Here is a 26,201-nt window from a genome sequence, read left to right as displayed (position 1 = left end):
CACTCCCTTTTTCGAGCGAAATTTTTTTGTAAATTTTAAAGCAGATTTTTGTAGCACATTTTCTGTGACAGATATAGTCCATGCAACTGAACATAAAATGCTTGATGCTTTATATACAATAGTTTGCTAGGTTTCCAAAAAACATCCACAAAGACGACGCCTCCGTCAATAAGCTATGGCGTGTGCAAAATCAGACAGCCGTTGCTATGCTATTGTAAAGCGATGCATTGATGAACGTGCCGTTTTTAACGACCAGCGCCCCGCGAGCCTGGTCGTTTATGTTCGAATCACTCGCATACAAGCTTGGAATGGCACACGAGTCACCGGGAGTCGTCTGAAGCCATTGTAAACTGATCGTTTCCATGAATTTCAAGACGGCAACAGTCTCACGGGCTGGTTTTGACGGGTCAAATTCGTACTGCCGAACAATCTAGGGACTGAGAACCAGTCTAGTATTTATTTCACAGTCCGGGTATTCCCCACGTGAGAAATAGTCGCGGAGTAATAATTTTAATCAAAAAGCTAATAGTCGTATATTCAGGCACTAATTTGCGTCTGGACCTGATATGCAAAAATCCGGAATGACGCCGATTTAGAAAAACTTACATTGAACATCTCTGCAGTAAATGTTAAAAAACATAAATTGAATCCCACCACATGACGTGCGGCAGGATTTCGGAGTGAGTTGCACGGGGATTTCCCGAATCAATCGTGCCTGTATAAAAGCCACCTTGGCTAGTGTGCAACACTCATTCACTCGGGGTCTTTGCCCGGTGGCGAATACTGCTATGCGAATGCTGGAGAGCGCGAATGGGATGTAACTGCCGTTTTCAGAAACTGTGAATTCTGATGATTTGTCGACGGATGTTTGTGTATCGGTGCAGCAAGTCTCCGTTCTAGTTCCCCCACATCTCGGAAGGGCACCTGCTATGGCTGAGGGCGGCTCGCGTTACAACACTGGAGACCGTAGGCATGGTAAGTTGAGGTGTTGAGACTCAAGCAATTTTGCAGACCCGCTGCTCACAGTGATGCAAGCCAGTCTGTTCGACAAACTCTCAGCAATGGGTATTTCCAATCAATGTATTTATTTGTATGTAGCTTCCACGATGTAAGAGCTCAAAACGTCCATGATTTAACACAGTATTTACAAAATACAAGCTGCACGCGCATTCCGACCCACAACATCTCAAATGGTCCCGAAATGATAAATAGGTTGTGATTATTCCGAGTTTGTGGATTTGTTTATTCACATTGGAATTATCAAGTCTTGGAAAACTTTTTTATAGCTCCATGGAAAAACCGAGCAAGCAATACGTGGTTGCACTACACCAAATACCCGCCCATAGTAAGCAGTGCAAAATCAGACGGAAATAGCGCCGCCTGCTGACTCTGGGGAAGAGGTTGGCCTCTTTTTTTTTTTTTTTTTTTTACTGGAAATTCAAGATTATTGCCAGAAGATGACTTTTTGTTTCAAGTTTATGGGGGTTAGGGACGAATTTGTTTTATTCGTGTTTCCCCGAAGATACCCCGAAAACAGTGGTGAAACTATACGCTCAGCTCTGAAGGTAGCCGCCCACCTCTGTCCAAAAGAGGCCCGTAATTTTGGGCTTTTTGTAAAAGAAATTCCCCGAAATGGAAACTACCAGTCCCAAATTTGGGATTTATAGATGTCGGACCCTGTATAATTTCGGAAAATTACTGTCTTTTTAGGTCCGACAAAAAATGTTGTTTTTTTAGGTTTGACAGAGGATGCTAGGTTTGGACTTTCCCACGGCAGCTTGAAGCACACTTCCTTCCGGCGGCAAAGTCTTGCCCGGATACAAGCCGTAGGATGTCCGGGTGTCGGGTTTCTCTCCCGGAAACCGCGATCACGCTGGTCAACGCGGCCCAAGGAGGGGACCAGATTGGTCAACTCCTAGGTGTCCACGTCTCCCCGTGGAATGTCGTCCACCATGGCACTTTTTAATTGGCTAGTTCCAAATTACCTCATTTGTCTTAATTTTTGGGCCAATCGCAAGAGCTACTAGCACCTGTGCGAACGCGTGATTCGGTAGGACTATTTAACCCCCCTCTCGTGGCTGTGTCTTCAGAGCGTACTAAGACCTAGGTGCGAGTTCTATCCGAAAGTGCCCCCTGCACTTTTGCCGTCCAGTTAGGAAGGAGAGCCGACTCCCCAAAAGCGACTTTCCGTCACGTTCCTAACGTTCTCGCCTCATTTTGCCGCGTGCTCTGTCGATACAGGTAAGCCGATACTTTCTTATTTTTGTATGAACCATGTAGCTCTCTTTTTATATGATATGATCGTGTGACGGCATTGAGATTTGTCTTGCCCACTGATGATAATGTTATACTTCCCACACTCCACGAACATGGATCAAAATTCTGTCCGTAGATGACCTTGAGCAATCTGCACACACATGTACACTGCCAGCGTGTCTAAAATACCCAGTGCATGTCCGCACGACACAGTAGCCACACGATGTAGATAATAATCTTTTAATCCAATGTTTAACTTGCTCTGTAGATAGTCGTAAAGTCACGTAGGCTGTATCATTGTATGGATAAGTGTTACTGGACGTTTCCACATGCATTTACATGTAACTGAAAATCATGACCACTTGCCGTACTGCTTCCACATGCCATTCGAATGAATTAGCAAGTGTACACTTTTACTGTTTGGCCCAGATCACGTTTCGTGTTCTGCAGATAAACATGAGTTTATGCATGTATATGACCTTTGCACCGTTTAGTTTCTCCATTCCGATATTTCAAGTGTAAAATGTTCTGGGTGGACATCCAAAATTCTTATCGCCATTGTTGTTGATATTTTTTATGCGAACCCAGTTAGTTTAGATGCTATGTCTGATTGAGTTTAGATTTGATAAGATACATATGTCAGTTGGTCCTACAAATATTTGAGAGCGTACTAAGACCTAGGTGCGAGTTCTATCCGAAAGTGCCCCCTGCACTTTTGCCGTCCAGTTAGGAAGGAGAGCCGACTCCCCAAAAGCGACTTTCCGTCACGTTCCTAACGTTCTCGCCTCATTTTGCCGCGTGCTCTGTCGATACAGAGTACGAAGTCCCCAGGTCACGCTTCGGAGAGCCGACCCGGTTCGCCTCTCCACCCGGCCCGCTTTTCACCCCCTTTTCCTGTTTGGGAACGCCCTTGGGAACGCCACGTCACCTACCCGGACTCGCGGAGACTCGCCCCGGCACTGCGGACATTGGCCACCCAAGCAAGATCAAGTCCTGGAAAGAAGAACCAGCTAAGCCCTTCCTTTTGTTTGACATTGTATAATTTATTATACCTTGTAAATCACACATGACTGTACTTGATATTTTTTTTTTGTTCCTTGTGTACATGCTCCAGTGAGTTTCGCCGTATAGTTTTTCCACCCGAAATCTTTCAGACTCTTTCCCAAGTTTGCCAGCAATTGTTGCAGATCCCTTTGTTCACTTTTTTTCCCCTCTCAGTTGAGACTCTTTTTTTCGGCGCCGTTTCTCTTGTGTGTGCTGGTCCAAATTTGCCCGTTCTTCATATCTCTTTTCACTGGAGTATTACGCATTGAATGTTGACATGAATTCTGTAACTGGTTTGCTTGATATCCTTGTATATGAATCACATAAGGTGTGCAAATAACAATACTTGTGCCCAGAATGAGGACCAACTGAACTCCTGCTATCTGCGTGATTTTTTTTCCTTGTGAGCAAATTTCCGACTTTTTATCGAACCGGCATAGGCCCTCAGGCAATACTTGAGGTAAACCTGTGACATAGAACTCTTTCTAAGATCCTACATTATAATTAAATGCGTTTTTGTAAAACCCTGTGGGATCAAAAAATATTGATTACTTCGCGCGCATAAGTCCAACCACTTGGTGGCATGCACCCACAGGACACAGCGCCCTCCAGCTTGTGCACGCACGCGTTTCATCTGTGAGGGTTTGAATCGTGGTCGTCACACCAGACGTATGCTGCGCACGGAGAAATTAGTCTGGCTGAAGAATTTGTTGCTCCAATCTCTCTCTCTCCTTTAAAAACGAAAATTTGGTGAAAACATGTTCGGAATTGCGTAGCCGTTGGATGCTCTCAGTCCGGACTGTTGATAACCGCGCAACTGGACTTGCCTCTCAGTCGTAAGTTTCAATTTTTAAACAAAAATCACACCAATTGCAAATCCTTCCATGGGAAATGGTTGCAGTGCACTCATAACGTTCATTTTACAATTAAATGCGGAATTTGGCTTTTGAGGAAATCAGTGTGTCATTGTGAAGATGGCCAGAAATTAACTTTACAATGTACCTAAATCTGTCAAAACTTCCGATCCCTCGAAATCGCTCTGAAATAAATTTTGAAAGAACAGTTTTTTTATTCGTCGTTCAGCTCCTTTTCCTATGGACACTGGAACACACCATCATTTGTTTATGTATTTTATAAATTCACCAACATTTATCTATACAGGTTTGCCTTTGACAAAGCGACTCCAGGCCAAAAAATTGAAAAACAATAAATAAGGACTGTAAGAATGAAATTTTATTTGGACATGAAATAATTGAAAACTTTGATGTGTGCCAGATATTTCTTACAAAATGTCTGTACTCCCAGGACTTGGCATGGTAGTAGATATTAATCAGATTTGGCAACACCCTTTTCTTCAAGTGAAAGAACAAATATGTGTTTTTGTAATTTTTAAAGTCAGCTTTTCAGCATATTTACTGTTGCAGGGCACGTAGGCCTAATCCATGCCACTGAACATAACAATACTTGATTAAACTTTTAGGTATAATAAAACGATTCGTTACTTTGCTCAGTTTCCCCAAAACCATCAACAAAGAACACACCTCACTTAGCGTTCAGAGTGTACGCAAATTAGACATCGTTGCTATGCTATTGTTAATAATCATTGCCCATGCGCACTTTGTTAATGAACGCCATTACCACCCCTGTCGTTCTAAGGGTGTACCCTTGTATTTAGGACAGAAATATGTCCGCCGATTAATAAAAGTTATACACACAAAATATTTTATATTAGAGGGTCCTGAGAGCCATGGAACTGAGGAATTGAAGAAATATGAGACTGAACCTCTTCAAGGCTTCCAATTCTGAGCAATTTGGATGCAATCGGGTTTGAAAGTGGCACTATTTGATCCATTTTGCCGAGGGATGGTTTTCAAAATGGCTACTTTTCTGGACAGGGACATTTTCTTCATTTTAGGGGTGGTCTGCTTCTGGTGAAAATTTCTCAAAAATTAATTGGTCAACCCCCCGAAAACCTTCCTGTGCAGCCTGAACACCTGTGAGAGTTTTGAGTATTTTTAAAATATTTGTGAAGTATGGGGATTTATCACTGCTGTCTATGGGAATTTATTTTTAGTGGTGCACCCCTAAATCACTCGCACTCATCTTGGAATGGCATATGAGTCTACAGTAACGGGATGAAGCCATTGTGTTCTTGTACGTACGAATTCGAAATTTCAAGGCAAACTAGCCACAATCTCGTATGCTACGTTTGACCGGTGAATTCGTGTTCTGTGGGACAATGTAGGGAATAAGAACCAGTCAAAGACTTATTTCACGGTGCGGGGGTTCCCGACAAGAGAAATAGTCGCGGAGTAATAATTGTTACCTAGAAGCTAATAGTCATTATTCGGACGCTACTTTTCTTCTGGGCCTGAGTGAGGTTGTTACTACTGACATGCCAAAATCCGGAACGCCCTCGATTCAGCAAAACTGACTGATCAGTGCGGGAAATTTTCTCTTCATCTGCTGGACAAAAAGACTGAAGCCCAGACCACATGACGTGTGTAGTCTATGTGAAAGATAGGCGCTCTTTGCACGGAGTAGATAGCGATCGACACTCACACTACATGACGCGCGGCAGGATTTGGGAGTGATTTGCACGGGAATTTCCCGAATCAATCGTGCTGGGTATAAAAGTCACGCCAGCAAATGTGCAACACTCATTCGCGGGTGGTCTTTGCCTTACTAGGACACTAGTGATGGCCCGCTTCGCGAATGCTGAAGTGAATGCGATGTACACCGACGTAACCACTGTTTTCAGAAACTGTGAATTATGGTGACTCCGCGACGGATGTTTGTAATTGTGCAGACATTGAGTCGATCTGCATTCTACCTACCGGTATACTGGGTACCCCGCAACACGGAAAATTGAAGGGTGGCTGCAATGGCTGACGGCAGCGCAATGCACCGCACCGGAGACCGTAAGTTAAGTCGTTGATGTCCTTACGCGTAGGCCTACCAACTTGCTGAGAAACCCAAGCAACTAAACTAAAAAGCTCACAAATTGAAAAGCAGTGGTCTTGCCCAGGTTGTCTACTTCTCTAGTGCCCAGAGAACGGCAAAATATATGCACTGATCCGGTCATGGCCATACATTAGAATGCATGGTAGCCTCGGTTCCACTAGAAAGAAACTTCGGATGATTGGTCCACAGTCAGAAAAAGTGAGAAAAAACACTTGTTTCATCTGATGAAACAGGAAGCACGCATTTTACAAATGACTACAACATCCATGAAAAAAACCCTTAATGGCCAAAATACATACTATTAAGAAATCAGAAAAATTAGGAAAGTAGCATGTTGTAAGCAAAAGGCATAACTGGCGCAGAGCGTGTAATTTTTCTACCATCAATAAAATATGATGAGGATGACACTTTGTCTGTATATAGAAATGGATGGTGTGCGGTATAAACCCCGAATTCGAAAAGACTGAGGTATTTCTCATGGTAGAAACCAGTAGAAAAGAAACATAACATCTTGATTCATTCGATTGACTACATTTTTTGTCACATTAAATCATAAGATTAAATTAAAAATACCAGAGAAACCGTAAAGGATCAACAAACTCTTTCGAAATCACACATTAAGCACACACATAAGCACAATTCTTCTGTTTGAGTTGCTTCAGAAATTCAGAAACTATTTAGACTGGAACCAGAAAATTTCATATGTTGGAGTACATTTTTTCATGATTGAGCACCGCGAAAATTTGAAATTCTTCTTCCACTGTCTGTTCTGGGAATATAAACTCTGGTATTTCTGATTTGGTGACAATGTGTTTCAATGACTTGGGTAAAAACATCACTTAGATATTTTTGTACTTTGTCGGTTAAAACGTTCAAAGTCATAGTATTTACATGGATATCTCTTCCTGCTTGAAGAGTATTCCATCCCAATTCGCTTCGCACTTCTGATACTTAAGTTCTAGATGATGAATCCTTTTCGAAAAGTTTGTCCACCTCCATTCATAATTTCATCAAGCCTTTGCATCTTTCTTTGGCATTCTTTCTTTTGCATTCTTTCGTTTTTATTACAACAAAAAGCAGTATATCTGTCGTTTTGTTTGTATTTGTTTGACATGTGCGGTATACCCTTAAATTCTGTTTTCAACTTGCCATGAAAGTCGGTCCTTAGAATTAATGCAGTTGATTAAAAGAAGCTCAATAATCTCGATCAATTAAACTGATTATATTTTACCTTACGTCCCTCTGTCCCGCGTTTTAGTCATAATGAGTACATTTTCATCCATTTTACTCTGTTTGCACACCATTTGCACTCCAAACTGGTTGCCATGGATCCCGTGACGGCTTTGCTATTGATTTTCTTGGCTCCAAATGTGTACATTGTCATCCGAGGAAAACTGAAATGTGGGCTTCGTAACATAGGTTTTAAAAGATGCGTGACTTTCAAACTGATTTTCATTTAACCAAGTTATTAAAGGCGTATTTTGAGAAATCCTTTTCAGACGTAAAAGCATATGTACGGAGCTTATTATGATGGGGTGCGTACTTTTTTGACCCCTGTTAATAAAGTTTGGTCGGTCATGTTTCATGATGCATTTTCTAGCTCTTAGTATAGAGCACGGAAGTCTGCATCCCAGAAATAGCATTACTGAATAACATCCTACCCGTTTATTTTTTTATAAGCTTGGGGTTTGGTATACGCTGTCATTTCATATCTTGTCTGAAAATACATTGTTTCTGGTAGTGCATCATACCTAGACAACGGCTCTGTGTGTTGTACCCTGAATGTCCCTGACGACATTGGACCGGTCTGTTTCCTTTGGCTTACACCTTATTAGCTATGACCTCTTGCATGTGTTGCATGATTATTTTTATTCGACAAACTCTTAGTAGGGGTATTTCCAATCAATGTATTTATTTGTGCATAGTTCGTAGCTTCCTTGAGATGAACTCAAATTGTCATGATTTAACTACCGTATACAGTAGTTACAAGCTGCATACGCATTCCATCGCGCACCATTTCAGAGTTCAGAGTTCCCGATATGATAAATAGGTTGTGATTATTCAAAGTTTGTGTCTTTCATATTTCACATTTGAATTATTCACTATGGAAAACAGAAACCGAGTGCATATTATCTGGCACCATAAAGGAGTTTCGGCCCTTTGAATTGAGTAATCTTACGTACTTGAGTCATGTGAGCGTGCCTTCATTGCAACATATAATAAGCATACCCATGTACAAACAGGTTTGCTAAAAGAAAACCAAAACAAAACAAAAACCCGAAAATGCACAAACGAAGACACCATGACTTGTTGACGCACACAGTCCTTGGCAACGTCTGAGCTTGGACTATCTTTGCCATATTTCTTTTCTTTCATTCATTTCTTTCTCTGGGACTAACTAGACTATATACTTAGCAGCAGTTCTCTTTGTATCCAATGGCTCTGTATCCTTGACGACAGTCAATAGCTCTTTCATTTGTAAACCTATTGATTAACTTCCACCTTAGCAACGAACCCCAGCTCTTTTTGTTCTTTTCCGTGGAAGAAGTCGTGTCACGTTTCGCACAACATCCTATATTAGTCAACACTGACACTAGCAGTAGTCTGGGTCCTTGTACTTTGTTACTCCTAAAGTTGCGTGCTTAGATAAAATCCCACTAGCATGCAATATCGCGCACCTTCAAGTAGTTCCGGCTAAACTTTGTGGACTTTATTATATGGCCATGTGTCATTGCAATGACGTTACAAGTACCCCTTCTTTATCGGCAATATGAGAAAATCAAAGTCGACGAAGATTGTTGCACTAGATATGGGTTATTAGTTATTGGTAGAACTACGTTGTCACGATTATTGTTGGTCGTAAAATAAAGGATAGCTTCACCCGCCAGAAATCCAACCAGCAATTTACGGCCACACTTGATATTCTACGGTTAAGGCCGTCGTCGAAGGCGTTGCTGGAAGTATTTGACCGTGATTGACACCCTTCTAATGTTAATTAAAGATCTTCCTAATTAATTTCTTATCGACAAAAATGCAATCGTCAGATAAAGCTTGCCATTATGTTATCGTTACGTCGGGTCTGTGTTGGTTCAGTTTGAATAGCATCCCCACTTGTAGAGCCTCTTGTGCTAGAAAAAGAAAAAACATTGGACTTTGTTTCTCTATTTCCTTAGGCAAATTTGGGTTTACAGCTACTTTTCAAATTCGTAGAGACACCCGTGAATGCAGTGGGGATGTAAACATGTTAAAAACACCGTCGTCGATCACCTCTTTCATAAGAAATACACGCTAAAATAATAATAATAATTCCAATCCTGCCCATAGAGCAAGATGTTTTCGTTGCTCAAACCTTAAGCTTAGATTTCCCTGTTTACCAATTATTTTAAGCTGTTACTTCGCGGGCAAATTCTGTGGGTATGGCTCTTATTTCTCACCCTGTTTTTGCATAAGGGCAATATGCATGTTACCACTTTGAAACTGTGCTTTTATGAACTGGCTTAAGAGAATGGACGCGAGGGCATTAGTTGCGTCAGTCGAACAGTGGTCGAAAATATTTATTCCCATTCGTAAATTTTTGTTGTACAGTTTCGTTTTCATTTCCCCGAACACCCCCGTCCATTTTATGGTATATCCTTCTGCAAGCTGTCCAGAAAAATCTCCACACATGGACTTGGCGCTCGCGTGGCGTGTTCTGCGTGCCACGTCGTGCGCTGATTTTGAGCAAGGAATGGATTAAAGTATATCCAGATGCCAGAGCATTTTTTTACGCAGGGGGAATTATCGACCTCAGTGGGGATTATCAAATGTTAACACACGGACACGTTGTGCGCTGTTGAATAGGGAAACTGGGGTATTTATGAATGATGGATAAGTTTGTTTTATGTTTGTAATTGTATGTGTTCAGTCGACTAGGATGAAAAAGTAATGATTCCAAAACGAGTCGAAGACCTTCTGAATTTGTCGGTAGATTTAATCATGTAGGAGACGGTGTCTCTAAACTGTTTTAGGAAATAGAAAAGACTGAAGACTAAAAATAGTGTATTGCTTTTATGAAAATATCAAGGGATTGGGGAAAAGAGATAAAAACCTACTCGCTCTATATTGATAATAATCTACACAGCTGGCAATGGACAAGTTGGCAATTGGGAGGTTATCTTTGTCACCATTTTTAAAATCTTACGCAGACGGATCTTTTGGACAGAGGTTACCACCCCTATACATCTACCTTAAGAGGGTTCTTGACAAGTATCCGGAAGGTGGACAAATATTAAAGGTAAATTTTGGGGCTTTTCAATAACTCGAGGATTTTCAAGTTATGACATCAGACTTAAAATCAAACTTGATTAAATATAAGCGAGCAGCCTCATTCCTATAACACTGATTTAATTTTTTTCTATCAAAATCTTTCGGATGTTGTTAATAAATGTTTTCCAAGTACGAAAACACATTATACTTACTCATGGAATATGGAACAAAATTTTCATGTCGAAGACCGGCGCTGTACAAAAAACAGTTTTTTTTAGGGTGGAGGGTAGTTAATAGACTATCTTTCCGGAAATAAAACATGTCTATGAGAGGAAAAAGAGTAGGTTGGTCTTAACATCATTGCTTGCAGGAGCTTGTACAGAATGCCGACGATGCAAAGGCGCAGAATGTGGTGTTCCTCTACGACAAGTCCGAGCATCCCCGTCAGAGACTTTGGTCAAACGCTCTGGCAGACTTCCAGGGCCCTGCACTGTTCGCCTACAACGATGCTTCCTTCACCCCGGAAGACTGGGATAACATCCAACATCCTGATCAGAGCGGCAAGCGTAAGGACCCAACGAAGATTGGACGGTTCGGGCTTGGTTTCATCTCTGTTTTCCATCTCACAGGTGGGATGTGTGAAATGCACGAAAACTGCACTGACCTCTATGATAATAGAAATTTCGCCGTTCCATTGAAATATCATCGTTAATGACACCAAGAAAAGACAAGAAACTTTGAGATCTGTAACATCGGCTTGGGCATATTAGTAATTTTTTGGCAAGGGAAACATTCATGATACTTTAACAGTAAAAATTTGAATAATAAAATGAGGATTATGGAATTCCAGATGCTTGGAAGCCATTTAAGACTACATTTACCTAAACTTCTTGTTAGTTCTTTATCCTTATGTGTGTTATCAAAGTCGGCAGTGAAGTGACTTTGGCTCCTGACACCGATTCTTTGGAATTTTCCTTCCAGATATGCCTTGCATCCTTAGTGGCAGCCAAATTGGATACCTTGATCCACTGGAAGAGCACTTCACCTTTGATCCTTACACCAACACAAGATACGTGGGAGAACGTGGTAAGAAGTGGACATTGTCTGCTGAATTGTTGAGAGATTTTCCCGATCAGTTCTCTCCATTCCTCTCAGAATTGTTTTCATGCAATGAAGCTACGTTTGAAAATGGTACATTTGCTGGTACCGTCTTTCGCTTTCCGTTACGCAAAAAGCCATCGAAACTGAGTTCGTCAGTGTTCCAAGATGAACATCGAGTCCAAGAACTTTTTGACTCCTTCCAGATAGATTCCGAGCTGTCTCTGCTCTTCTTGAAGAATGTTGAGTCTATTGCTGCCTATGAAAAGTGTCAAAGTCAGGAGCATCCGAGACTTGTGTTTAAGGTTCATATCCGCCCGGAAGACTGTCAACAAGTGCATTTGAACATGCAGACTTTCTTGACTAAGGTTCCAGAACGACAAGATTTTCACATTCTTACTTGTCTTCACATAGAGAGTCAGCTTGGACCACAAGCAACTCAGAATGTCAGCAGCTTCATGCTTTTAAATGCCTTGAAGAATAACAACATACCAGGTGTTCTCAAAGCTCTCATCGACGACGAGGAGTTGAGGTTTCTGCCTTGGATGGGGATGTCTTTCCGGATGCAGTCAACCAGCAAGAAAAGCACTGAGGAGCGGCACGGTCGTGTATTCTGCTTCCTGCCGTTACCAGACAGTGAGACGTCTGGCCTACCTGTCAGTGTGCACGGGTACTTTGGGCTCAGTGACAACCGTCGCAGCATCAAATGGCCAGATCAAGAGTCTCAACATGACAAAAAAGCACAATGGAACAAGCTACTCATAACAGAAATGCTCCCTGATGTATACGCTCAGTTACTCTTAGCTGCGATCAGAAAGAGTCAAGAACAGCCAGAGTGCATGCCCCTCAGAGATGTGTACAAAGGGTGGCCTTGCAAGAAGGATGTTAAGACGGAATGGTTAGAGGGTGTCAGAAAATTCATCAGATCGCTGAGGGATCAAGCCATTTTCCTCACTGACCAAGGATCTTGGGTGAAGTCAACTGACGTGTACATCAACACGAGAAACGATGATTTAATTTCAAAGGTATTGATGCAGAAGGAATGGCCAGTGGCACGACTGCCAGATCATGTCCTGGAATCTCTGGATTGGGCAGATGTTCTCTACCGGCCAGTCACACCAGCTATTCTAAGAAACTGCGTTCGGGGCGACCTTTTGCAGTTCCTCACACGCGATGAGAAGCTCCAGCTTCTAGAGTATGTCACAAGCGACTGCACGACTGACCTGGGAGGCCTGTACCTACTCCCTTTAGCCAGTGGCAAATTTGCGTCGTTTAGTCGGAATTCGTCAACAGTGTTCATCGCAACCGAGTACAACCCCAGTGCACTTATTCCTAATGGAGAAGGAAGGTTTGCCGCCCATGACATGCCCGCCGTCTTGAAGAATTCCCCATCGCAGTCATGTACTCAGCTGAAGACGCTAGACGTCACAGATGTTGCACCACTGGTGCTGGAAATGTTGCCAGACCCGTGGAGCAACTTCTCGGGAAATGACATTCTGCCATGGTCCCCGGGTTTCAACCAACATCCGCCATCTGAGTGGTTGGCAATTATCTGGGAATGGCTGGCGAGCAATCACATGCAGCTGCCTCTCACTGACTTTAGGAACATGCCACTTATACCCATGCCAGGCGATCGCATGGCAAGACTGAGAGAAAACGGACTGATATTTAAAATGCAGCAATCGACACCTGATCCAGCATGCCTTTCAGAAGATGTCTGTTGGTTTCTTGAGACAGTTGGCGCAGTTGTTGTTCGTCATGAGCTCCCTTCCTATGTTGCTCATCACCCAGATCTCAACGGCTTCGTCAAGGCCCCAACCCCCAAGGGTGTAATGACCATTCTGGAGACAATGAGTCGAAAACACAGCATCCAACACATCTGTGACGCTGTGAAGAGTATGTCCGCAGGCGCCAAGGACGAGTTACGAGGTTTGCTCGCCCAACCTCACTGGGGGCCGACATATCACCAAAGGGAAATACTAAGACAGTTACCGCTGTTTGTTGCGAGCTCTGAAGATTACGTGTCACCTGAAAGCTGTGAAGCAGCGGTTCAGTCCGACTACTTTGGCTTACCAATCCCTTCTTTAAGGGATGGTGCAAAGTATATCCTTCTAAGAAACATCAGTGATAACCTTGCGTTAACGTTAGACGTCCGCAACCTGTCCATTGAGCAGCTGCTCGCCCAGAATGTTCTACCCGCAGTGGCTGATAAATTCTACAGTTCCGAGGTATCAGTTAAGATCATGACTTGGGTGCTCGAGAGGCCTCAATTCGATAATCTCGTCAGGGAAGTTGAGTTTATACCTAAGGCAACAGCACCCCGACAGCTGTCTCGTCCTAAGGATCTATTCGAACCTACTACCACACTTCAGGTGCTATTTAGAGACCAGGATGTCTTTCCCACTGGTGCTTACGCAGAGAGGACACAGCTCACGTTCTTAAAACGTGTCGGTTTGAAGAATCAGTCAGACGTTACAGCCGTGGATATATTAGACGTTGCAGACCAACTGTCCGAAACCCAAGACACGGGCCAAGGAGATTATGAAAGGGGAAAGGCCCTACTGGAGCACATCAACCACAACCCACATGTCCTACTTGAAAGCGTTGCAAGAAATCACACAGATGGTCTATTGCACACGTTCCTCGAGAATCTTTGTTGGGTTCCATGTGAAGATTTACCACCGCCAGACTATCCTATCTCTGCCGGATGGGAGGGAAAGTCAACAACTCTGTACTCGCCAAAAAGTGTCGGAATGATTGAGTCAGCCTTACTTTATGGTTCAGTGCTGCCACTTGTCTTCCTTCAAAACACGAGAGAGGACATACTGCGTGCATTCGGTTGGAGTAAAAATCCAAACCCAAACGACCGTCGAGACATCGAATCGGTCGTACGACATCTGAAAAATATTGCCAACACTTTTCAGTCTTCTCAGGAGCTGTATCCATTTACTCGTTCGGTTTCGTTGATTTACAAGTTCCTGGGCGGAGCATCGGACACAGACCTCGACGAAATCTTCGAAGTCTACATGAATGGGTCTCAGCCATGGATATGGCATGGCTCAGGATTTACCACGCCAGACAAAATAGCATTTAGCAGTGGCAACCTCGGCGTCAGTTTGGTACCCTATCTTCATATTGTCCCAAAAGACCTGCAGAAGTATGGAGCTTTACTTTCCAGCAGGGGCGTCCAAGAAACGTTTCAGGAAAAAGAACTTAATACAGTTCTTCATTGTGTGCAGCAGAAAAATCAAACCGAGCAGATTCCCAGCAAAGAAGACTATCAAACAGATTTGAATCTGGTCTGCAATATCTTGAGGTACATCGTTGATCTGGTTGATTTTAATACTCAGACGTCAAGGATCTTAGTGCCGTGTAGAATGGTAAAAGGCGAGAGGCGCATTAAAATGGTATCGGCCCCAGAATGCTTATATGTAGATGAAGAGAGACTAGCCCATCAGCTCTATGATGAAGAGACCCAGGAAGAGTTCGATAAGCCAGTCATCCACGAGTCTGTATCAAACGATTTAGCTCAGCGCTTGGGATTGCTTCCTCTCAGCCACTTTCTCGCCCCTGTGGATGAAGTAGAATATGATATGGCGGGCCCTCATGAGACGACAGTCAACGCTATTAAGCGAAATCTGGACATGTACAAAAATGATGTGGACATATTCAAAGAGTTGATACAGAATGCTGATGATGCGGGTGCAACGGAGGTGAAATTCCTGCTTGATTGGCGCAGAAATGATCAAACTGCTTACAACCTTCTTGGTGACGGGATGAAGGCATGCCACGGTCCGGCTCTCTGGGCTTACAACGACGCCCGTTTCTCAAAAGACGATATCAAGAACATCTGTAGTATAGCTGCTCAAAGCAAAAAGCATCAGTTGGACAAAGTTGGACGATTTGGTTTGGGATTTACATCAGTCTACCATCTGACAGATGTTCCTAGTGTCGTCAGTGGCCCCTATGTCTTGATCTGTGATCCGAGAACAATTCATCTTGGATCACGAGTGAAGCCAGGACAGCCGGGAATCAAGTTGGATTTGACAAATGACCGGCATCGTAGGACGCTGAAGAGTTACCCAAACCAGTTCCAACCTTACAATGGCATCTTCGGCTGTGACCTCAAGGCCTCAACCAAAGGCTACGACCATACACTGTTTCGGTTACCACTGCGTACGGCATTCGGAGCAGATAGCCAGAACCCTAATCAGCTTTCGGACTTTATTTGTGACTCTAGGGAGAGGGTTTTCCCATTGATAAAGTCCCTAAAGGAATCTTCAGCTACTTTGTTGCTTTTCACTCAGAACGTGGTGAAAGTTAGTCTTCAGGAGATGTGGGAAAATGATACTGAACTGGATAACATTATATCTGTCACAGTTTGCAGAGTTCAGCAAATGCCCCGCTCAATATCAGTGACTGCTAGTGAAGAAAGTGACGTGGCAGTAGAACGCAATTTACTCAGGGCGACATCAGTATGCATGAACGACCCAGCCTCACCTCTGCCAGAAACAACCATGATCTGGAAGATCACCCAGAAGTTTGGAGGACGGGGTGAAAATGGTGAGACTGCAGAGACAATCAAAGACTGGAAATTCATCACAAGTTCCTGCATGGCAAAGGGGAAGATTTTAGATTTAGCCCAAACTCGTGAAGGGCAGAAAGCAGCAGTTTTGCCTTGCGGCGGAATCGCTGCCCAATTAGTTGAAAGTGATGGATGCTCTCTGAGACTCGAGCCTGTAAAAGGAAGTGCTTTCAGTTACCTGCCACTCAATGTTTTGACGGACCTGCCTTTCCATGTGAACGGCAATTTCTTACTGCAGCCAAATCGTCGGCAGTTGTGGGGTAAATCCTCGTCCGGAACGGAAGAATTTGAGGTTCGTTGGAATTGCTGCTTCATGGAGTCTGTATTGCGCGATTCGCTGCTGAATTTACTCCAAGATCTACAAACGCTGCAAGAACAGAACATCATAGATGCTAGTAATGTCCAGAGTCTCTGGCCAAAGAGGAAGGCATGCGAAAGCAATTTCCACCCGTTGGTGGATTCCTTCTATCAATGTATTGGGAGAGAAAACAATGCTCCGGCAGTGATTTTCAAAGAAGGTCGATGGTTGACAGTTCATGACTGTTTCTTCACCGACTGGACTGCTACTGATTCTGAAAGCTTGAAATGTAGCGTCACGGCCCTGCTTGCCAAGAGTCAACATCCAAAGAGATGGGTGGAGCTGGAAACAGATGTTATCAATAGCATCTCCGAAGCTGGTGCAAACAAATGCTTTGATAAAAACACCTTTAGTGTCGAGCGATTCCTGCGAAAGGTCTTTTTTCCAGCTCTTGTAAATGGTGAACATGTTGAGCCCCAACACCTCAAGGAAATAATCCTGCATGTGCTGGATCTCCGTCTTCCTGGAAGGAATGTTACAATGTATGATGAAGAGTTGAAGAAGACAAAATGTGTGCCTGCCTCACCAAACGGCGACAAATTTTTGTCTCCTAACCAGTTGGTGAATCCCTGTACGTCAATTGCAACACTCTACAGCGAGGAAGACTGCCGGTTTCCACATGGCACTGAATTTCGCTTAGATGCACGCCTTGGGTCCTTAACCGAGCTTGGTATGGCATCAAATGACTTGTCTTGGGAAGACATATGTGAACGAGCTGAGTCAATGCTGAACGGCGATCAGAGCGGAGGGAGGAGTGCAGTGCTGCTGAAACTGATTAGTGGGAAGCTCGAAAAATCTGACCAACCCTCGTCAGTCCAGAAGCAGCGAATCTTAATGGCAAATATTCTCCCTGTGCTGAAAAAGCCTTGTGACTACCCAGTCAAATGGTTCAGTTGTGACGATGAGTTTATGTCTGCCGAAAGACTCCACGCATCTTGCCACAAAGATTTGTTGGGATCTGTTAAGCCACTTTTAGACGACGAGAGACTTGGCCCAGAAGCGTTAAGTCCTCGAATCAAGGATTTCCTAGGCATCCATGCGAAAGAAATCAAAGTCAAGGATGTCATACAACAGCTGACTGAGCTCATGTCCTCTGAGATCGTGCCACAAACATCATCAGTAGCGTCCAGCATATACACATGTCTTCAGGGTATAGTCCGTGAAGTGCATTCTGGATTTATGTTCCGTACACCACCCATGACAGTCGCAGCAAAACATCGCACTGCATTGGACAACCTTTGTACTTTGGGATTTGTTTTGTGCGATGGAGCTTTTCGAGAATGCAGACAGCTCGCTTTCAAGTACACTGGGCTAAATGGGCCATATCTGTTCAAAGTTCCCATCGAACTGGTACTTTTCAAGGATCTGCTGCAGTTTTGTGGGGTGAGAGACCATTTCGAGGTTAAAGACTACCTTCAAACTCTGCAGCTCCTGAAGGCAAAGTATGGAGACAGCCCACTTCAAGAACCTGATCTTAAAACTGCAAAAGAAATGATATCTCAAATTGTTTCAAACTCAAAACATGATCCTGAAGGAACCAAGAACAGCTTGAGAGATGTCAATATCTTCATCCCTGACGATTGCAGCATCCTGAGAACACCCTCAGAGCTAACGTTTAATGACGTCGACTGGGAAGGAAACTGGGGAAGCAGTATCTACACACATCCAGACATCTCCTACAATTATGCCAAAGTCTTCAGTATCATCACGCAGAGACAGAGGCAGCTTGCAACATGTTCTTCATCTGGTGGTTTTGAAATGGATTTTGGGCAATTTGAAGAGCTCACAGATCGTCTAAGTGGTATTCTCAGATCCTATCCTAATGTCTCTGATGTGTTCAAAGAGCTGCTTCAAAATGCAGATGATGCCGGCGCCACAGAAATACATTTCGTTTACGATCCTCGCAGCCATCGGTCAAAGAAAATAGTATCAGACTTTTGGGCTCCTGTACAACAACTACCATCTTTGTGTGTTTACAACGACAGACCTTTCACTGAAGCAGACATCAAGGGAATTCAGAAGGTAGGAGTAGGAGGAAAGAGAGATGACATTACAACAACTGGAAAGTTCGGCATTGGTTTCAATGCCGTTTACCATCTGACAGATTGCCCAAGTTTCTTGAGCAACGGCGACACGTTGTGTGTGTTTGACCCTCTACTGAGGTATGTTCAAGGGACGCAAAAGACATCCCCTGGTAGAAGGTTTTCAACTAACGATAAATTCAGAGAGCTGTATCCCGACATGTTGAGTGGATATCTGGAAGACATTGAGACATTCTTTGGAAAGAAAGGGACAGTGTTCCGCTTGCCCCTTCGAAAAGAGGCATCTGTAATTTCGAGGGAAGTTTACACCCCGTCATCTGTGCATAAACTGCTAGATGATTTCCAGAAGGTGTCCAAAGATGCTCTGCTCTTTCTGAACAACATCAACACTATCACTATTTCTCATGTTGACGAGGAGACAGGTCAACTTGTTCAACGATACAGCATCGATGCCAAGTTAGCAGACGAAGACCGTCAAGGACGCATGGAACTTGTCGACCACTTGAAGCTGTTCAAGGAGCTCCCGTGTCAGGAAATTGAGCCTATGTCATGTGTCTACAGTGTTGTGACAAAGGATTCAACAGGTACTATGAAGTCTTGGTTGATTTCCCAAATGCTGGGTTTTAAAGATCTTGATATCAATATGCAAGAGTTGTCTAGTGCGGCAAGTCTGAAGAAGCCTCTGCCAAGAGGGGGAGTGGCGGCATTGATGAATGACAGCAATAAAGAAGAAACCGGGGGTGCGGGATATAAAGCTTACTGCTTTCTGCCACTGCCGATATACACAGAGTTACCCGTGCATGTCAATGGGACATTTGAGTTAGACGCTGCAAGAAAGAGTCTTCAGAAGGGTGATGCTTATGCTGGAGCTTGGGAAAGTTCGAAGGACGACCTAATCCACAGATGGAACAGGTTGCTAGTATTACACGTGATTGCTCCGGCATATGCTGAATTGATCAAACACGCGGGCAGAAACATGCTTGGAGAGGCCAAAGCGAAGAAGTCGTATAAAGAACAGCTGATTCCATTCGACAACATCTTCCCTAAGAATTTGGAGGCATTGCGTGGGGAATGGCGCCTTTTGGCTGAGGCAACACTGCGCTACATTGGTAAGAACGAGTTAGAGGTCCTTCCAGTGGTGAGACTATCTGGCAAGATTAGCTGGCACCATCCCAACAGTGACAAGAGTCTAGCGTTTTTCGATGGTTTGGATGAAGGCGATTCCAGTGTGTCCAAGAAGGCAGAAATGTCGAACCAGTCAGGTACCTCAGCCTTACTGCGTCCATTTCTTCTCAACATTGGCTTTAATCTGTTAGTCAGCTCCTCAGAACTATGCCGGGCATTTCAAGCCTGCAATGTTCAAGCTACTTTCGTATCTCCAGGAGCTGTTGTGCGACACCTATTATCTGAGTCAGTAATCACACCAGATTTGCCAGCTCCACTGACGAAGACCGCATACAAAAATTTTAAAACGCTGAGCTCGGTGCTCGAATATTGCCTTGGCGGTGTTACGAAGCCCCTGGAGCTTCGCGGCCTACCACTTCAGCTTGCAAATGATGATACTCTAAGTCAGTTTACTACGGAAGGTGGGCTGTACGTGACAAGACATTGGAAGGTGCTACCTACGCTCAGTGGCATGTTCCTCCACAGAAATCTTGTGACCTTGTGTTCTGATTGGTTCGAGAAGAACGGCATTTCGACTGAGGCTTTTACTAGTGGATTATTCAAGAGGTTTACCATCGTTGAGTTAGGCAGGTACTTGGAAGAGCAACTTCCACAGGAATGGCAAGGATGCAATCTGCATGTAGAATGGAAGCCTAAAAAGAAAGGTCACCCATCAGAATCTTGGTTGAAAGACTTGTGGAGGTTCATATGCAGTGAGACGGCCGAAGAGAAACCACAGCAGTCCCTCCGACCTATCGAGAACTGGCCAATATTTCCTACAACGGTTGGAAAATTGGTGCCGCCCACCAAATCAAAGACGATCTTGTTCCTCCACAGTTTAGGTACTGGTACGTTTGGATTTGGGCTAAAGTTGGCTGGAGTACTTCGCAAACTAGGTCTGCCGGAAATTGCGAAGGAGCGAATGTGCCACGGAAATACACCTGAAGAGCTTACTGCGATACTTGAAGAGTACTTAACATTGCCAAAGTCACACGGAGACGTAGCCAATGTAATCCTTTTCATGTCAGAAACAGGTGTCTCAATCGGTGACCTTGAACCCGCAGAATGTAACACCTTGTTGCATTACTTCCAGGAAGGACTCAGCGATAAGATGTTGTCACCTCACAATATCAAGACAATCAAAACGCTCCCGATTTTCAAGCTCCTTGGAGAAAAAAAGACCATAGACATTCAGCTTCACCGACATTACCACACTGTTGAAGGATACAACATGTTGATGGAGGAAGCAGCTATCTGGATGGATAACATGAACTGTGTTTTCCTCGAAGCTCGTCCTGCCTTGACTCTGATCTACAAAGAACTTGGAATATCGCCCATCACACACGCTGACATCTACTTGAAGTACATTTTTCCAAGTTTTCATCTGCTCACAGATGAGGCAAGAATCGGACATGTCGTACACATCAGGGACAAAATCCCGCGTATGACTTCATTGGAAGACAGAAAAGCGATTATTAATCACCTTACTCATATTCCGTTCATTCGTGATCAGTCGAATACCCTTCAACCTGCAAGTCATTTCTATGACCCACGAAACCCGGTCTTTAAGGCGATGGTCGATCCAGAGATTTTCCTACCCGAAATACCGGAACTTATGACGCCTCGCATGAAGGATTTCCTCGGAGAAATTGGTCTACATAGCGTTGTAAACTCCGTTGATTTCATTAAATTCGCACGAAAAATAGAAACAAGAGCCAGGAGCATCACAGACGAAAATCAGCTGCAAGTGCTGCAGAACAACGCAAGACTTCTGAAGAATGAACTTGATTCCAATTCTAATCTGCATGATCAAAGTACTCTGAGAACTATTGGCAAGATCAGGTTTATTCCTTCCACCCCAATAACGTCCGAACTCTTGCATATTTGCCCCGCCTACTCCAAATCAAACGGTCTATTTCAGGGCTCGCAGCCCTTTGTTGCATTCCATGGATCAGTTGCGTCACAGTACATGGAACTTGTGTGGTCGGCTTGCGATGTATTACCAAATTGGGCCCTGCCAGTTGCAGAAGACATGCATATAGAGAATGAAGCATCGGAAGTTACCGTTCACAGCTGTCTTGGCATTGCATCAGAGAAGTGCGACATCATGGAGAAGGTGATGATCCACACGAAGCTGATGTGTGAGTGCATGAAGAAGAAGAACGTGATTCAAAAGAAGGACACAGTACCAACGGAGGTGAGGGTTAAAGCTACCAGAGTCATGCAAAACATACTTTACCACTTGGCCAAACACTTTTCTGCGTCCCCTTGGAGGATAAAGCAGGCTTTATTTAACGTTCCGATTTGCCCAGTAGAAGAAGGATGTGTCTTTGTCAGGGCAGACCAGCTAGTGTTTAAATTAGGAGATGACGATGAACGTGCTCTCAAACCGTACCTATTCAAGGCACCGAGAAAATTTGGGGTGTTTGATGACATCTTGGTACTACTTGGGGCACAGAAAGAATGTTCCTTTGATCAGCTGGCTGGAGTTCTAGCTGTTATAGAGAAAGATTGCAAGAGAGGGCAACGCAAGCTAAATCCCAATCAACAGAAAACTGCCGAGCGTGCCGTGAGGGGTATTTTCACATTGTTGCATGACTGGAAAGAGAAATGTCACATATCTGCTTCAGAGCTTTACTTACTTACAGCAGATCACATGCTGAAGGAGGCGCCTCAGCTGTACTATGCAGATCACGATGAACTTCAGGAGTTGGTATCCACTAGCAGTCGAAAGTTTATGCTCCCCCCCAGAAAGTGTGGATTTAGATGTAGGAATGAAATAGTTCTTTTCAGCTATCTCCCAGAACAACTTCGTCCTAAATTTTTGAAAGATGAGTTGCAGAAGAAGCCATGCGATACCAATGAGGACTGCAGAGAGGGACTAAATTGTCAATACTTGGCAATGATCAAGGGGATGGTGAACTCCGAAGAGATGACGGAAGTGTTGCTCAGACTGTATCAATACCAGCTGAAAGAACAGGAATTGTGCAAAGAGGATGTAGAGTGCATTGAAGTGTTACAAAGCTTCAACCAAATTCGCTGTCAGGAAAGCCTGAAGCTGGGCTTCTATGACAATAATGGCAGAAAAATAGCAGACCAAAGGTTTTCAAGCAAAGCGTTTTTGGACAGAAGCACACGTACAATGTTTTTAGAGCACACTTGGCCTTTGAAGCAGCGTATCAGTCAGATATATTCCGAAATCGCTGAATGTATCAACCACCTCCTGGGTGGTTTATTGAAAGATAAGCAGGTGGCTATCCTGCACAGTGCATTGGACTGCCAAAGCCCTTGCAAGATGAATGAAGTACTGTCTTCGCGTAGAATTCCACGCTACAATGAAGAACTAGTGGGATTTCAGTCACAGACTCATCGGCCAGGAACTATCATACCCCAAGATATGCGTTCTTTCCTGAACAGTGACCCTTCTAACCGTTTCGAAAAGGGGGAGATTGTAGGCTACAAAAGAACTCTCGACGCGACGCCTCAAGAAGACGGAACAACAACGCAGAGGAAGGGGGAAGGGACGTTATCGCCTGCGGCCTTTACTGAAGAAGAAACTGAAGTTGTCTTTGCAGTAATCCATGGAAGTGTCCTATTTAGGCGGTACGAGATTGAAATCGGGAAACAAGAGCACATTGCTGTAAGCGAGAAAACACTGTTAAAATTTTCCAATTAAAGGGAGCGGATGACGGAGGATCGTTAGATAACACTCCTCCAGCAGACCCCAGAGAGACAGAGAACAGATTGAGAGAGAGGTTAGCGAAGCCATGGCCCTGCCCACAGAAGAGAGCATTGCACTGTTTTTGTAAATTGCATCTTGATAAGAACCCCGGTCAAGAACGTACTACTGAGACGTTTAAATTCGTCAAACAGGAGATAGATCGCCACGAAACAGCCGCCAGTTGGGAATGGGAGGTTAATAGCGACAGGGAAGAATAAAGTGTTGCGTGTATATGATGCTCCCTTCAGAATCTGCTGTTGTATATTCTGCCCAAACAGTCTTTTACTACATGTGCATCAATTCAGACTGCAAGTTAATTTTCCTGTAAGACCTTAATGGTGTTTTTTTTTTGGGGGGGGGGTTGTTTGTTTGTTTGTTGGGTTGTTGGGGTGTTTGTTTATTTGTTTCTTGGGGTGTTGGGGTGTTTGTTTGTTTTGTTTGTTTGTTTGTTGGGGGTGTTGGGGTTGTTTGTTTGTTTGTTGGGGTGTTGGGTTGTTTGTTTGTTTGTTGGCTGGTGTGTGGGTGTGTGTGTGTTTGTTTGTTGGGGTGTTTGTTTATTTTGGGGGGCGGGGTGTGTTTTTTCGTTTTCCATTTCGTAGTTTTGTAATCAAGTGAATTCTATTAAAGTTTTTTATATTCGCCTCGGGAGTATGCGTAGATATTCGGGCATGTTTTCGCATTTTGTGACTCTTACCAAGAAGTTGATGGGTTTTCAAAGTTATTTTTGTTTCGTTTGAGGATGGATAAATATTGTCTGCGTATCGCGTTACATAAATATTTTAGACATATGAAGATCTTCTCGAAGTTTGTTACATAAGCAAAATTTGCAACATGTAAATACTTGCTGCGGATAAAAGGTAACGATTTCCAGCACTAGCGCAGACTTTAATTGTTTCCATAGGCGGGGAGTGTTTTTGTTCTATATATACTGGTGCTGGGGCTGAAGTTTGGCACATTAATTTTCGATATTGGTTTGGTAGATTTTACTAGGCGTGTCAATTCGGTATTTGTGTTTTCAGCGCAGAAAAGCGCATCAGGAATTCTATTAGTTTTTACGGTTAAACATTATCAAAGCTCAATAAATAAACAAACAAATTGTACACTAACTGGTTGTATCAAGGAAAGTAGTGGGGTGAAAAAGTTCATGCTTTATACAAAAAGCAATTCCAATCATTATATATATCTGACAGGCAGTGATAATTAAAAATTTGATCCAGTTATATTCTCAGAAACGTATAATTATATATATGTTGAAACATGGAATAGGATATGAAGTGATAAAGAATACATGAATCATTAATACCTAATGGGCTTCAACGGTGTTTTCCACACATCGTGCATGGTGTGGGAAAAATCACTCTAGAGCCCAGTTAATGAAAACCTCTACTGAAGTATCGCGTGCATAATGTTGGCTTAATGTGTCATCGCTGTGTCTTGAACACTATTATACAAATTCATTCTAAAAACAATCTGCAAGTGGTATGAATGGGTCTGTTTTAAGATGTGTTTGATGTATTCTGCTTGTGCATGGAAAAGTATCTCTTGCAGTTGCGAATTACTTAAAAAGTCACCTCTTCCACGGGTATTGGCTTTTATTATGTGATTCAATTAAAATTATATAACGATTGTAACAACTCTAGATGTAGAGTAGACCGAGCTTTGCAGAATACAGGTAACCGACTATTTGTTGGTGAATTTAAAACTGAGATTTTCAGTGAGTGATTGAATGCAAATACCATTTTGCCATCTTATGGAGATATCAACGATGTATCAAGCAAGTGATTAACATATGTTATTTGATGATGTATGATGACTTACGTCAGTGGTTCTTCGTGTAAGTATAGACGTCGTTGGCATCGTGGTATACCCAAGAAACGATTTAAAGTTAAAGTAGTCGATGGATAGCCCGCATACGGTAGTTCAGTTTAAACACGTTCTGTCATTATTTTGAATGTAAAGTAATTTTTGCTTTAAAAGAGATAAAATAATTTCAACCTTGATAAGAGTATCATTCACAGAAAAGATAATTCTTCTGCAAATTATTCTGAAAATCACCGAGGTCATTGTCAGAAGAGTATACCATTTTATACATAATGTGCAAAAGAGTGACGGTTGACAAATTACACTGTTTGATTGAAATGTGATATAACTTAGGTTTGCCTCAAGAGCCGGTGTTCTTTAAGATTCTGCAGAACTACAGAAGGCGTAAAACTCTATTCACATTCAGTGAATAAACCAAGTAATTGTTTGTGTGTAAATCAAGGACAGTAGTGAATTGAAAAAAATCATGCCATGTACAATAGCAAATATCCATGCATTGTTTGACCTGCAGTGATAATTAAAAATTCAATCCAGTTAAGTGTTTAAATTCATGTACAATTACATGTATGTTAAAAAAATCCAATATTTTCACTTCAAGAAGTGTGTTTAAAAACATCATAGTAGTTCAGTTCAGTCAGAAATCTGCATGTGTGTTGTTTCTTTAATTGGATATCTCAGAATGTTGAAGTTTTGTTTAGTGTGACGGAACAATGTGGTTTAAATTTAAATAATCGTAGAGATTTAGTTGCATCATTACTATCATACCATTCTTTTGAGTATTTTTAATCTCCTGTTATCTTTAGGGAGTTGATTTAACAATACAGTGTTGAGTTTTGGTTTGCAGTGACATTTGGTTTGCTGTAGATTGTGTGTTGAAGTAGGCTCAATCTCTAACACTCCTGA

General features: G+C 43.0%; 1 protein-coding gene across 1 annotated transcript; it reads left to right on the top strand.

Moving 5' to 3' along the window:
* The first annotated feature begins 576 nt into the window (after positions 1-576).
* On the top strand, positions 577-26,145 carry LOC110978709 (sacsin-like). Its single transcript, XM_087148551.1, is given in 7 exon segments — positions 577-975; positions 10,449-10,537; positions 10,880-11,138; positions 11,491-23,421; positions 23,424-23,483; positions 23,486-23,534; positions 23,536-26,145. Coding segments are annotated over 7 exon segments (12,594 nt in total). The 5' UTR covers positions 577-929; the 3' UTR covers positions 23,696-26,145.
* Positions 26,146-26,201: the final 56 nt, after the last annotated feature.

The sequence above is a fragment of the Acanthaster planci genome, linkage group LG18 (assembly GCF_054643075.1).
Source record: "Acanthaster planci isolate LZ-2023a linkage group LG18, COTS_SCS, whole genome shotgun sequence".
Taxonomy (NCBI): Eukaryota; Metazoa; Echinodermata; class Asteroidea; order Valvatida; family Acanthasteridae; genus Acanthaster; species Acanthaster planci.
The sequence above is the reverse complement of the archived record's forward strand: the minus strand, read 5'-3'. Positions and strand labels throughout refer to the sequence as shown.